Source organism: Rhinolophus hipposideros (assembly GCF_964194185.1).
Source record: "Rhinolophus hipposideros genome assembly, chromosome: 14".
Taxonomy (NCBI): Eukaryota; Metazoa; Chordata; class Mammalia; order Chiroptera; family Rhinolophidae; genus Rhinolophus; species Rhinolophus hipposideros.
The window spans coordinates 32,534,106-32,547,889 of record NC_138060.1 but is presented as its reverse complement, the minus strand read 5'-3'; the positions used below and the strand labels follow the sequence as shown (position 1 = coordinate 32,547,889).

Sequence of the window (13,784 nt, the reverse complement as noted above, 5' to 3'; positions counted from 1 at the left end):
ACTGCACCATCTTCCTGGAATCCTCTCTCTATAGGTGGCTTTTTTGTACTGTTCTGAGCTATGTCCTATAATTCATAGAAATTGGGCCCGGAGCCAAGGCAGGGCTGAAAGTGGACCTTCTTTTAAGCTGATGGGGGTTGCGGGAAGGAAGAAGTTGGCTTGGGCAAAGAGTCATTGGGCCCTTCCTTATCTTGCCTTTCCCAGCAGACATACTGAGGCTTGTTTCTTCACAACACTTTGGTCTTCCTGGAGCCTTTCTGGCTCCTGCTACTGACCTTTTCCCCATATGCCCTGTCGAGGAGTGGGCAGACGTTGAAGTCTCAGAGAAAACCAGCATCTGTCTCTTAGCCTTGCCATGTAACTGCTGTGAAGGGGCAGCAAATAGAGGTCATGGCTCCAGCATAAGTGTTGGCCCTGTATATTTTGCCTAAGATTTTCATTCTTTCAGACAGCTTTGTGCAGATGGGTGCTAGGCCTGAAGTGTATTTGGAGCTGGGGTGAGAGTAGTGGGGTTCTCCATGAGCTCATGTACTGGTGGAAGTTTTGGGAGACTACTGCCAAGGAAGGGAGAGGAGAGAGGGTATTTGCCCCAGAAAGTATTATGCCAACCATCCCACCAGGTTGGCAATTTCTCTTGCCTCCAGGTTAGAATTTCTGTTAGTAAAAGCCAAATGTAATTTTATTGTTGGCTTTAGCTTTCTACAGATAATGCCTTGAACACCTGTGTAACCAGATACCTTTACCTTTCTCTTTTGGCAGAGGAATGTCATGGCATCCGGAGTCATCCCTCAGATTTCTCTGATCATGGGCCCGTGTGCTGGTGGGGCTGTCTACTCCCCGGCCCTAACAGACTTCACGTTCATGGTAAAGGTAAGAAAGAAAGACTGTTTCTCTTGCCCTTTGAGAGTTGTGTAATACCTCACCTACAATAAAAATAATTCCTGACCCAGATCTGGGCTGTTATCTGCCTTCTCATTGACTTTCAGCTTAGTGATGATAAGGTCTTAGTGAAGAGAAGGTTTTGGCATGAAATCTGTAGTTCGTGGGGGTACAGTGGCAGAATGTGCTTGTGTACTTCATTGGTGGGTGATTTTACTTGTTGATCTGAATTGCAAATGATTCTCAAGTAAAGAATCCTGTCCTCTGCCCAGACAGATTATTGTTTACTGAATCCTATTTAAAAAGTTTCTCATGGAAGACTTCTATAATTTTCTTTTTTGGATAATTGTTTCTTATGTCCCAGGTGTATATCTTTGGCTGTTTGCCGTTTTATTACAATTTTGTCTATAATGGTAACGGTAAATCTGATTTCCAACTTCATTTTGAAAGGTGGGTATCTTTATTACATGATTTGAAGGCATGGTATTTTAAAATGATTTTTAGAACAACTGTGGTGTACACCTGAATCTGATAATGTTATATGTTAGCTATATTTTTAGTAAAAATCTTTAAAAAATGATTTTTAAATGAAACCTACTTGAACTTGTACATGGGTAATTACCTTTAACCTGATACCTTTTAAAAAAAATCAGTCTTTTCCTCTCAAAATATTTTTAACAATGATGAGCAATAAATGCCAAGACAGAAAAACAGGGGGAAAGGGTAGAGAGTAGATACCATGTTTCCCCGAAAATAAGACCTAGCCAGACAATCAGCTCTAATGCGTCTTTTGGAGCAAAAATTAATGTAAGACCTGGTGTTATATTATACTTGGTATTATATTTATATTATATTATAGACCCGGTCTTATATTATAGTAAAATAAGACTTGGTCTTACATTAATTTTTACTCCAAAAGACGCATTAGAGTTGGTTTGTCTGGCTAGGTCTTATTTTCGGGGAAACACGGTAGTCATCCAATATGAGGAGAACAGTGTAAATAGGAAACCCTTTTTTCTCAAAGGTAGTTCGGCAATAGGAATTCAACGGCTTAGAGAAGTGCTTACTCTTTGATCCAACTCTCTGTTAGTAACAGATTGAAAGCAACCTAAATGCTTAACAACAGGAGTGGGTTTTAAAGATTAAGATGACCACATCTTACTCCCTGAACAAAGCAGAATTCTCTGAACTCTGCCTACTGAATCTATATATACCATACCTCCCTGGTGCTCGCCAGTCTTCTCCTCCATGCCTGGTAGGAATGGAGGTGTGGTATCAATGCCTCTGCTGTGGCCATTCTTTCACCTCTTTCTACATATGTGCACATGCTGAACATAACTCTTCCACCTTTTCAGTAGCCATATCCTCTCAGTTCTCTTTTGTATACTATTTTCAGTCTCTCCTTTGGTACTGCATCCTCCCATCAGAACTTACCCATGTTCGGGTCTTTCCTATCTTCAAAACGACAAAGGCCCTTCCCTAGTCTGCATCTCCCTGTGGCTATTGCCCTATTTCTATCTTCCCACCCTCTTCTTAACACATTTCACTTCAACTCTGTCCCCTCAGTCCACTAAACCTATTTTTTAAGGTCATCAGTGACATCAGTATCAATATACATGCTCTTCAACTCTCATTTTCTTCAATCTTTCAGCAACATTCTTTCCTTTGGCTTCCATGATGCCACACATGGGCATCTCTGACTTTTCCTCTCACATCTCTGGCCCTACCGTCTTAGTTTCCATTGCCATTTCACCCTATTTTACTCTAGATACAGGCGTTCAATCTAAACTGCTTTCTAGTATTTTTAGTTTTTTTCCAGCTTTATTGATATATACTTAACATATAGCATTGTGTAAGTTTAAGGTGTACAACATGTTGATTTGATGTAGTTGTATATTGCAAAATGATTAGCATGTAGATTAGTTAGCTAACTCCTTCATCAACTCATAGTTACCATTTCTTTTTTGTGGCAAACACATTTAAAATCTACTCTCTTTAACAACTTCGAGTATATAATACAGTATTGTTAACTATAATCAATCAACATGCTGTACATTAGATCTTTGGAACTTACTCATCTCATTACTGGAAATTTGAACCCTTTGACCAATAACTCCCTATTTCTCACAACCCCCTGTCCCTGATAGCCACCATTTGACTCTGTTTCTATGAGTTCAACTTTTAAAGATTCCACACATAAGTGAGATCATACATTATTTGTCTTCTTCTGACTTATTTCACTTAGTGAAATGCCCTTATGGTCCATTTGTGTTTTCACAAATGGCAGGATTTCCTTTTTTCTCATGGCTGAATAATATTCCACTGTATGTGTATATATGTATGTGCCACATTTTCTTTATCCATATGGCTATGGATGTCTAATGGAATAATAATTCTGTGTGAGTGTGGGTGTGTGTGTGTGTGTGTGTTTGTATGTATGTTACATTTTCTTTATTCATCTACTGAGGGATACTTAGGTTTTTCCATATCTTAGCTATTGTGAATAATAATGCTGCAATGAACATGGGAGTGCAGATATCTCTTTGAGGTCCTGATTCCATTTCCTTTGGATATATACACAGAAATGGGATTGCAGGATCATATGGTAGTTCTATTTTTAATTTTTGGGGGAACCTTCATACTGTTTTCCATAGTGACTGAATCAGTTTACATTCCTACCAGTAGTGCACAAGGGTTCCCTTTTCTTCACATTTTTGCCAACACTTGTTAGAATTGCTATAATCAAAAAGATAAGAAATAGCAGTTGTAAGGTGATTGTGGTTGTAAGGTGATTGTGTAACCTCATTGTGGTTTTGCTTTGCATTTCCCGGATGATGAGTAATGTTGAACATCTTTTCATGTACCTGTTAGCCATTTCTATGTTTTCTTTGGAAAAATTGTCTATTCACATCTTCTGCCCATTTTTTAATTGGATCTTTTGGGGTTTTTTTTGCTATTGAGTTGTTTGAGTTCTTTAAATATTTTGGATATTAACCCCTTATCAGATACATGATTTGCAGATATTTTCTCTCATTTGGTAAGTTGCCTTTTCATATTGTTGGTTATTTCTTTTGCTGTGCAGAACCTTTTAGTTTCATGTAGTCCAACTTACTAATTTTTTGCTTTTGTTGCTTGTGCTTTCGGTATCATATCCATAAAGTTGTTGCCAAGACCAGTGTCAAGGAGTACTTCCCCTGTGTTTTCTTCTAGGAGTTTTCCGGTTTCCGGTATTTAAGTCTTTAATCATTTTGAGTTAATTTTTCTGAGTGGTGGAAGATAGGAGTCCCATTTCATTCTTCCGCTGGTTATCCAGTTTTCCCAGCATGACTTATTGAAGAGACTTACTTTTCCCGTTGAGTATTTTTGGCTCTCTTGTCAAATGTCAGCTGACTGGACATGTGAGGGTTTATTTCTGGGTTCTTGATTTCTGGGCTATTTCTGTTCCATTGGTCTGTGTGTCTGTTTTTATGCCAGAACCATACTGCTTTGATTACTATAGCTTTGTAGTATAGTTTGAAATCAAAATGTGGTGTCTCAAAAAAAAAAAAAAGTGGTATCTCCAGCTTTTTCTTCTTTCTCAGGATTGCTTTCGCTATTGGGTGTCTTTTGTGGTTCCATACAAATTTTATAGATGGTTTTTTTCTATTTCTGTCAAAAATGCCATTGCACTGAATTTATAGATGGCTTTAGGTAGGATGGTCATTTAGCAATATTAATTCTTAACCCATGAACCTGAGATCTCATCCCATTTATTTGTTTCTTCTTCAGTGTCTTTCATCAGTCTTATAGTATTCAGTGTACAGATTTTTCACCTCTGTGGTTAAATTTATTCCTAAGTATTTTGTTGTGTTTGATGCTATTGTGAATGGGTGGATTTTATTTCTTTTTCACATATTTTGTTATTAGTGTATATAAATGCAACTGATTTTTCTTTTTTTTTTTGTATGCTTTCTTTTTTAATTCTGTGTTTTTATCCTAAGCCATTGCATCTTCCGCTTGGTAACTTTAGTTAATAACTACATGTTGGTCCCAACTCCTCTCTCTTGTTCTCTGCAACTAATCATCAAGCCTTATCATTCTAAGTTTTAAATCATTCTAAGTTTTAAATCTTTCGTGTGTTTAAATAGAATGCAATAAAAATGCTAACAGATTCTTTTTTAAAGGACTAGACAAGGTAATTATGGTGGGAAACACTATACAAGGATAGATATTCCATGAAAGAAGTGTAATGAAGGGCTAGCCCTGCCAAGTAACAATAATATGTTATAAAGCTAAAATAACTAAAGCTGTTTAATGGACTTGTAAATAAATAGAAAGTTCAGGGGAACAGAACATAATTGAGAAATAGATCTAAGTATACTCTGACATTTAGTTTATGATGAAAAGACTAGTGTTCTGTTCAGGGTCACTAGTTATATCAGTTTAGGTATCAAAGACACCAACGATTCCTGCATCACTAATACCAGTTGACATTTCTCAGTCTTTATCTTACTTGATCTTTCAGCAGCATTTGACCTAGCTGATCACTCCTTCCTCTTTGAAACATCAGGGTACCATATACTGTAGGGACAGCGTCCCAGAGAACAGTTTCTAGGCTCTCGGCCTCACGTGGAAAGGTGCTGGTTCTCTTATGAGGTGGCCATCAGCTGTAATCAGATGGCCATCCGCTGTGGCTGATTGGCCATTAGCCACTAACATAATTGCCGTGGCTACGCTGACAAGGGGGTTGGTTGGCAGAGAAGCGGACAGCACACTGCGGATTATGGGCTCTTGCTTCCTGTATCTCCAACCCAGCCGCCAGCGAGAATATAGTGGTATGAACCTACTATCCATGACTCCATTGGTGTTCCTTTTCGGCCTCACCATACTCTATGTCTACCTGCTGAGAGCGGGAGCAGGAGCAGAGACCCTGCATGACACGTACTGTCTTGGTTTTCTTCTTCTAGCTCTTCTCTTATTTACTTGGTGATCTTATCTGGTCTCAAGATTTGACTGTGTTTCCCCAAAAATAGGACTGAACTGGAAAATAAGCCCTGGCGAGATTTTTCTGGATGACATCCCCTGAACATAAGCCCTAATGCGTCTTTTGGAACACACCTTAATATAAGACCTAGTCTTATTTTTGAGGAAACATGATAAAATCCGTCTATGTGCTGACAACTCTTAAGTCTGTTTCTTCAGGATGGAAGACTCTCCTGAACTTGAGAATTACTACACATTAGGTTGCCTACCATCATTTCCATTTGTATTATAATGGGCACCTCAAACTTGATAGGATTTGATTTCTAACAAGGCCCTCCCACAGTGCTCTCCTACAGTCTTCCCTAAGTTAAGTGGCAAGTCCAGCCTTCCAGTGGCTCAGGTCAAAAACATTGACATTATTTTGACTCAGCTTTTTCTGTCACATCCCAAGTTCAATCAGTCAGAAATTATATTTGCTCTACTTTAGGGTATAATCTAAAATATAATCAAATAGCTATGTGCTTACTAATTTACTTCAACTGCTACCACTTTGATTCAAGCACCCTACCTGGATTATTACAGAATTCTTTTTTTTTTTAAGTTTATTGTGGTGACAATTGATAGTAAAGTTACATAAAGTTTCAGGAGTTCATCTTTTTTTGAAAAATTTTTTTATTGGGGAATGTTGGGGAACAGTGTGTTTCTCCAGGGCCCATCAGCTCCAAGTCATTGTCCTTCAATCGAGCTGTGGAGGGCGCAGCTCAGCTCCATGTCCAGTTGCCGTTTTCAATCTTTAGTTACAGGGGGTGCAGCCCACCGTCCATGTGGGAATTGAACTTTGTCGCAAATGGCAGTGTTGCAAATGTGGGAATTGAATTTTTTCGCAAATGGCAGTATTTCATCTTTTCTTATGGCTGAGTCATAATCCATTGTATATATGTACCACATCGTCTTTATCCAGTCATCTATCAAAGGACACTTTGGTTGTTTCCGTGTTTTGGACACCGTAAGTAGTGCTGCAATGAACATAGGGGTACATATATCTTTACAGATAAATGTTTTTAAATTTTTCAGATAGACACCCAGAAGAGGGATTGCTGGGTTGTATGGTAATCCTATTCTTAATTCTTTGAGGAACCTCCATACGGTTTTCCACAGTAGCTGTACCAATTTGCATTCCTACTAGCAGTGCATGAGGGTTCCTTTTTCTCCAATACTTGTTATTACTTATCTTTGAATAGTTTTTAAAAATATATTTTTATTTTGGAATTTCAAATTTACAGAATTCTTAACCATTTGAGAGTGGATTATATATATCATGTCCCTTAACCCCTTAACGCTTTAGTGTATAATTCTTAATAATTAGGATGTTTTCTTACATACCAGTTATTAACTTCAAGAAGTTTAACACTGATACAATATTTTTTTAAAAACTGGTGAAATATACATTAAAATGGTTGAAGTTATAAATTTTAAGTCATAGTTCTGCAGCATTAGGTACATTTACACTTTTGTGCAACCATTACCACCATTTCCAGAACATTTTCATCTACCCCAACTGATACTAACTCTCCATTCCCCTCCCACTCTCAGCCCTTTTCTGTCTATAAACTTGTGGAATCATACAATATATGTCTGTAACTGGCTTACTTCCGTTAGCATAATGTCTTCAAGTTTCATCCATGTTGTAGCATGTTTCAGAGTCGCCTTTCTTTTTAAGGCTGCTTAATAATTTGTATGTACCACATTTTGTGTATCTATTCATCTGTCGGTGAACACTTGCGTTGTTTCCAACTTTCAACTATTGTGAATAATGCTGCAGTGAACATTGGTGTACAAGTATCTGTTTAAATATCTGTTTTCAGTCCTTTTGGGCATACGCTGAGGAAGAGAATTAGTGGGTCATATGGTAATTCTCTTTATTTTTTTGAGGAAGCATCATACTGTTTTTCACAGTGACTGCATCATTTTATATTCCCACTAGCAATGCACAAGGGTTCCAAATTCTCTCCATCATTGCCAACAGTTGTTTTATTCTGCTTTTTAAAAAAACTAGTAGCCAATCCTAATAGGTACGAAGTGGTATCTGATTGCGATTTTCATTCATATTCCCTAATGATTAATGCTGTTGAGCGTCTTTTCATATCTTACAGGTCATTTGTATATCTTCTTTGGAAAAATGTCTATGTTCTCTGTTCATTTTTGAATTGGGTTTTTTGTTGTTGTTGAGGTGTATGAGTTCTCTGTATATTCTGGATATTAATCACTTACCCGATACATGATTTACAAATATTTTTCTACCATCTATGGGCTGCCTGTTCATTCTGTTGATACTATCCTTTGCACAAAAGATTTTAATTTTGATGAAGTCCTGTTTATTTTTCTGTTGTTGTCATATACAAGAAGTCTTGCCAAATCCAGTGTCATGAGATTTCCCCCGTTTTCCTCAGTTTTAAAATTTTAGCTCTCAGTTTAGGCTTTTGATCCATTTTGAGTTAATTTTTGTATATGGTGTAACATAAGGTCCGCCTTTGTTTCGCATGTGGATATCCAGTTTTCTGAGCACCGTTTGTTGAAAAGACTGTCCTTTTCCTATTGGATGGTCTAGGTATCATTGTTGAAAACCGTTTGACCACCTATGTAAGGGTTTATTTTGGGGCTCTCTATTCTGTTTCATTGGTCTATATGTCTGCCTCTATGCCAGTACCACACTATTTTGATTTCTGTAGCTTTTGAAATCAGGAAGAGTGAGACCTCCAACTTTATTTTAATTTCAAGATTGTTTTGGCTATACAGAATCCCTTGAGATACCACATCAATTTTTCCTCTATTTCTGAGGGAAAAAAATCATTGGAATTTTGATAGGGTTGACTTTGAATTTGTATATTGCTTTTATTAGTGTTGACATCTTAACTATTTAGTCTTTCAATCCAGGAGCAGGAGATGTCTTTCCATGTATTTGTGTCTTTAAATTTCTTTCAGCTATGTTTTATAATTTTCATTGTGCAAATTTTTTGCCTCCTTGGGTAAGTTATTCCTAAGAATTTATTCATTTAGAAGCTATTGTAAATGAAATTGTTTCTATAATTTCCTTTTCGGATTTTTCATTGTTCGTGTATAGAAATGAAGCTGATTTTTGTGTGTTGATTTTTTTTTGTATCTTGCAACTTTGCTTAATTTGTTTATTAGTTCTAACTTCTTTGTGGAATCTTTAAAGTTTTCCAAATATAAAAATGTCACCTGATAATTTTACTTTTTCCTTTCCTATATGGGTGCCTTTTCTTTTCTTGTCTAATTGCTCTGGCTGGACTTCCAGTACTATGTTGAATAGAAATGGTGAAAGTAGACATGCTTGCCTTCCTTGTACCTGATCTTACCATGTTTCCCTGAAAATAAGACCATCAGCTCTAATGCGTCTTTGGGGCAAAAATTAATGTAAGACCTGGTATTATATTTACATATATATTATATGTATTATATTTATTATATTTATATTTTATTTATTTTATTATATTATGCCAGGTCTTATAGTAAAATAAGACTGGGTCTTATATTGTAGTAAAATAAGACCAAGTCATATTAATTTTTGCTCCAAAAGACGCATTAGAGCTGATGGTCTGGCTAGGTCTTATTTTTGGGGAAACATGGTAGAAGAAAAGCTTTTAGTCTTTCACCATTGAGTACGATATTCACTGTGGGTTTTTCTTATATAGCGTTTATTATATCAAAGTTGTTTCTAGTTTTCTGAGTATTTTTTTTTTTATCATGAAAAGGTGTTTGTTGACTTTTGTCAAATGCTTTTTCTTCATCAATTAAGATGATTATGCAGTTTTCCCCCGTTTATTCTTTAATGTGGTGTATAACGTTGATATTTGTGTGTTACATCATCCTTTCATTTCAGGAAAAAATTGCACTTGGTCTTGTTGTATAATTCTTTTAAAATATTTTTGAATTAGGTTTGCTAGTATTTTTTTGAGTATTTTTGCTTTAGTATTTTTATGGGGTATTAATGTAGCTTTCTAGTAGTGTCTTTATCTGACTTTGGTATAAAGGTAATGCTGGGCTTAAACTTACTCATGTAGATCCTAATGTCCATCTTGAAGTCTAGATTTGATGGAAAAAAAGTTGCTGTTGTTTTTTTGTTTTGTTTTGTTTTGTTTTACGTGAGAGCTCTTGATCCCACTGCCCACAAAAATTATTCCTTCTCCATCTCAGGTTGGCATCAACATTGACCCATTTTTTCCTCTCACCCATCAGCCGCATTCAGCTCTGTCTCCAATACATACTTAGAATAGAATGAGTTAAGGAGTGTTTATTCTTCTTCAGTTTGGGGGGAAGATTGAAAAGGATCGGCTCTAATCCTTAATGAAATGTTTGGTAGAATTCACTGGGGAAGCCATTTGATTTGGGGCTTTTCTTTGGGAGGTTTTTTATTACTGATTCAATTTCCCTACTCTAAGTATAGATCTATTCACATTTTCTATCTTTTCATGATTCAGTCTTGGTAGGTTGTATTGTGTTTCTAAGAATTTGTCCATTTCAGCTAGGTTATCCAATTTGTTGGTGTATAATTATTTGTAGTACTCTTATAATCCTTTTTATTATTACAGAATTGGTAGTAATGTTCCTATTTTCATTTCTGATTTTAGTAATTTGAATTTTTTCTTAGTTCATCTAGCTAAAGATTTTGTTGATATTTTTGAAGAACTAACTTTTGGTTTCATTTATTTTTCTCTTTCATTTATATCTGCTCAAATTTTAATTTTTATTTAATGTATGTCTTTATCATAGTTTACCTTCAAATACTATAATAGTGTATTTGTATATGTCTATATAGTGTATATAGTACATAGTGTAAGAATCTTACAACAGATTTCATTTTTCTCCTAGTACTATATTTTTCCCTGTTATTCTTTGGGCTTTTTTGTCATGCATTTTACTTCTTTTGTTTTAAATGCCACAATACGTCATATTTGTTTTTGCTTTAAGTAGATTATTTTTTTAAAGAGAATAAAAGTGAGAAAAAAGTTCTTTCACACCTATATTTATAATTTTCGGTGAACGAAATTTATTCATGTAGATCCTAACTTCCATCTTATATCATTTTCCTTCTGCTTGAAGAACTTCCTTTAACATGGTGCAAGTCTGCTGGCAATGAATTCTTTCAGCTTTTGTTTGCCTAAAAATAATCTGTATTTTGCCTTCAATTTTGAAAGATATTTTCACTGGGTACAGGGTTTAGGTTGATAGGAAAAAAAACTATCAATAAAGGTGTTCCTATCATTAAAGGTGTTGCTCCACTGACTTTTGGTTTTCAGAGTTCCTCTATATGTAACAAGTCTTAGTTCTCTTGCTGCTCTTAAAATATTCTCCTTTTTACTAGTTTTCAGCACTTTGTTTATGATGTTCCTTCAAGTTGTTTCTTAAGGTTTGTTCTGAGTGGATCAGTTGGAACTGGAAATGCATATTTTTTTCAGATGCTTATTGGGTTGACTTTGTTGGGATGTACATGATATCCTGAGTTCCAGCAGAGGGGACAGCAGCTTGAAAGGCACTAGAGACATACAGGGAGAAACTGAATTGTATGGCTGTAGGGCAAGGGCTAGAGGGACAACAGCCATTGTCTGTGTTGAGCCTTTCTCCCACACAGCTGGCAGACAGGCACCATCTCTCCTATGTTGAGCCCTCCACCTACAAAGCCTGCAGGTGGGTGCAAATCTGAATCTCCCTCTGCTCAAATTTTTATCCTTCTTTCTGCTTTGTCTTTAGCTTGTTCCTTTTTTTAGTTCCTTAAGGTGTAAAGTTAGGTTATTTGAGACCTTTCTAATTTGCCAATGTGTTTACAGCTATAAATTCCCCAGTTAGCTCTGCTTTCGCTGCATCCCATAAGTTTGTGTGTGTTGTGTTTTTATTTTCATTTGTCTCAAGATATTTTCTAATTTCTCTTGATTTTGTCTTTGACCCATTGGTTGTTTAAGAGTGTGATGTTTAATTTCCACATATTTGCGAAGTTTCCAGTTTTCCTTCTGTTTGTTTTTAGTTTCATTACATTGTGATTTGAGAAGGTAGTTTGTATGATTTCAATCTTTTTAAATTTATTAAGATGTGCTTTACATATACTTAACATATAGTCTATCTTATACAATACTTCTGTTTATTCTACCATCCAGATTCAAGTTTGATTAGTTGTCCTGGTAATGTTCATTGTGGCATTTTCTTTCTCTAGTACAGGATCCATTTTGGGATCACATATTGCATTTAGTTCTCATTGCACATTAATCTCCTTTAATCTGGAATGATTTCTCATACTTTTTTTGTCACGAGAGTGGCATTTTTGCAGGCTGCAAAGTGAGTTATTTTATAGATTGTTCCTCAGTTTGAGTTTATCTGCTGTTTCCTCAGGATTAGATTTGGATTACATATTCTAGCCTGTCTACTACGTACGTGATACTGTATCCTGTTCAGATCATCACATCTGGAAACAAGTGATGTCCATCTTCCCCTCCTTGGTGATACCAATTTGATCACTGTTCACTGTATTTTCAAATTTCTGCATTGTATAGTTATTCTTTTTCCCTTTGTAACTGATAAATACTCATTAGGGAGATACTTTGAGACCATTTTATGCTGTTCCCCATTATACCTTTTTTCCTAGATTTAGCATCGATTGATGATTCTTGTCTGAAAAAAATCTTTACAAAATTGTAATTTTCCAACTCTACCACTTTCTTTATATCAGTAGGCATTGTACTCTAAGGAAGGGCCCTGCTTTCTTGGGCATTTGTTTATTTCATTGATTTATTAATATGGGTTCATGGATTTCCTCTGTTACTCAGTGGTTTATAATCCATTACAATCATTATTTATTTTGATGCTCAGATTGCCCTTCACTTAGCCAATGGGAGTCCCTTTAAGCTGTCTTCTGTGCTCTTTTGCTATGAGAACCAGTGTCAAATGTAGACTTTATGGGTAGTGTGTTTTAATTTTTGAAGAACTTTTTCCTATCCTGAAGTAATGAAGATAATTTCTATATTCTAAAAGCTTTATTATTTTGCCATTTACGTTTACGCCTGTAATCCAGTTGAAATTGATTTTTATGCGTAATTTGAAACAGGCTAGTTTCATTTGTCTCAAGATACTTTCTTAGTTGACCTAGAGCCTTCTATTGAAAAGAACATCCTTTCCTGCTTTGTAATGCCACATACTCATATATCATGAATTAGTTCATAGATCAAGAGTGTTTCACTGAGCTGTATTGGTTTGTTTATTTATCCCTGTGCCAGTACCATACTATCTCAATTACATTGGCTTTATGACAAATGTTGATAACTGATACAGCAAGTTATCCCTCCTTGTTCTTCAAGTAGTATGGGATATTCTTGGCCTTTTGTCATTTCCACAGTTTTTTACTACTTTGAGATATAATTGATATACAATTAACCACATATCCCTGTGTTAGGGTGTTCATTCATCTGTTTTCTACCACAATAGGTTAATTGGCATTTTCTAGAATGTTATATATAAACAGAATCATACAAAATGACATTTTGCATGTACAAACGACATACAAAGAGTATGTACTCTTTTTTTTATACTTTTTTATGGGTGAGGGATGGCTTTCATTTAGAATAATTATTTTGAGATTCACCTGTTGATGGACATTGGGTTTCCAGTTTTTGACTGTAAGAAATAATGCTCTTCTGAACATTCATTTATGAGTCTTTGTGTAGAGAGGGGATGAAAGATCTTTCTAACTAGACCTTTCTAGCAAGATTCCAAACGAAGGAGCCATAAAATAAAGACGGTTAAAACACACATAATAATCTAAGGACTAATTTCCTTAGTGTGTAAAAGCAACTATCCAATAGAAAAATGGGCACCGAACATGACCAATGAGCTGACAGAGATGATTGTCGTAAGATATTTATTGCAGAATTGCTTGT

At 35.8% G+C, this 13,784-nt stretch overlaps 1 protein-coding gene across 10 annotated transcripts in view; it reads left to right on the top strand.

Moving 5' to 3' along the window:
• PCCB (propionyl-CoA carboxylase subunit beta) overlaps positions 1–13,784 on the top strand; it is a 90,215-nt gene that overhangs the window by 18,746 nt on the left and 57,685 nt on the right. For all 10 annotated transcript variants that reach the window (XR_013994846.1, XR_013994847.1, XR_013994848.1 and 7 more), the window contains exon 6: positions 760–870. Coding sequence is in view for 7 of the 10 variants with exons in the window: in XM_081071701.1 (XP_080927827.1) it covers positions 760–870 (111 nt within the window). In the remaining 3 variants the exon portion in view is untranslated. The remainder of the gene's footprint in view (positions 1–759; positions 871–13,784) is intronic.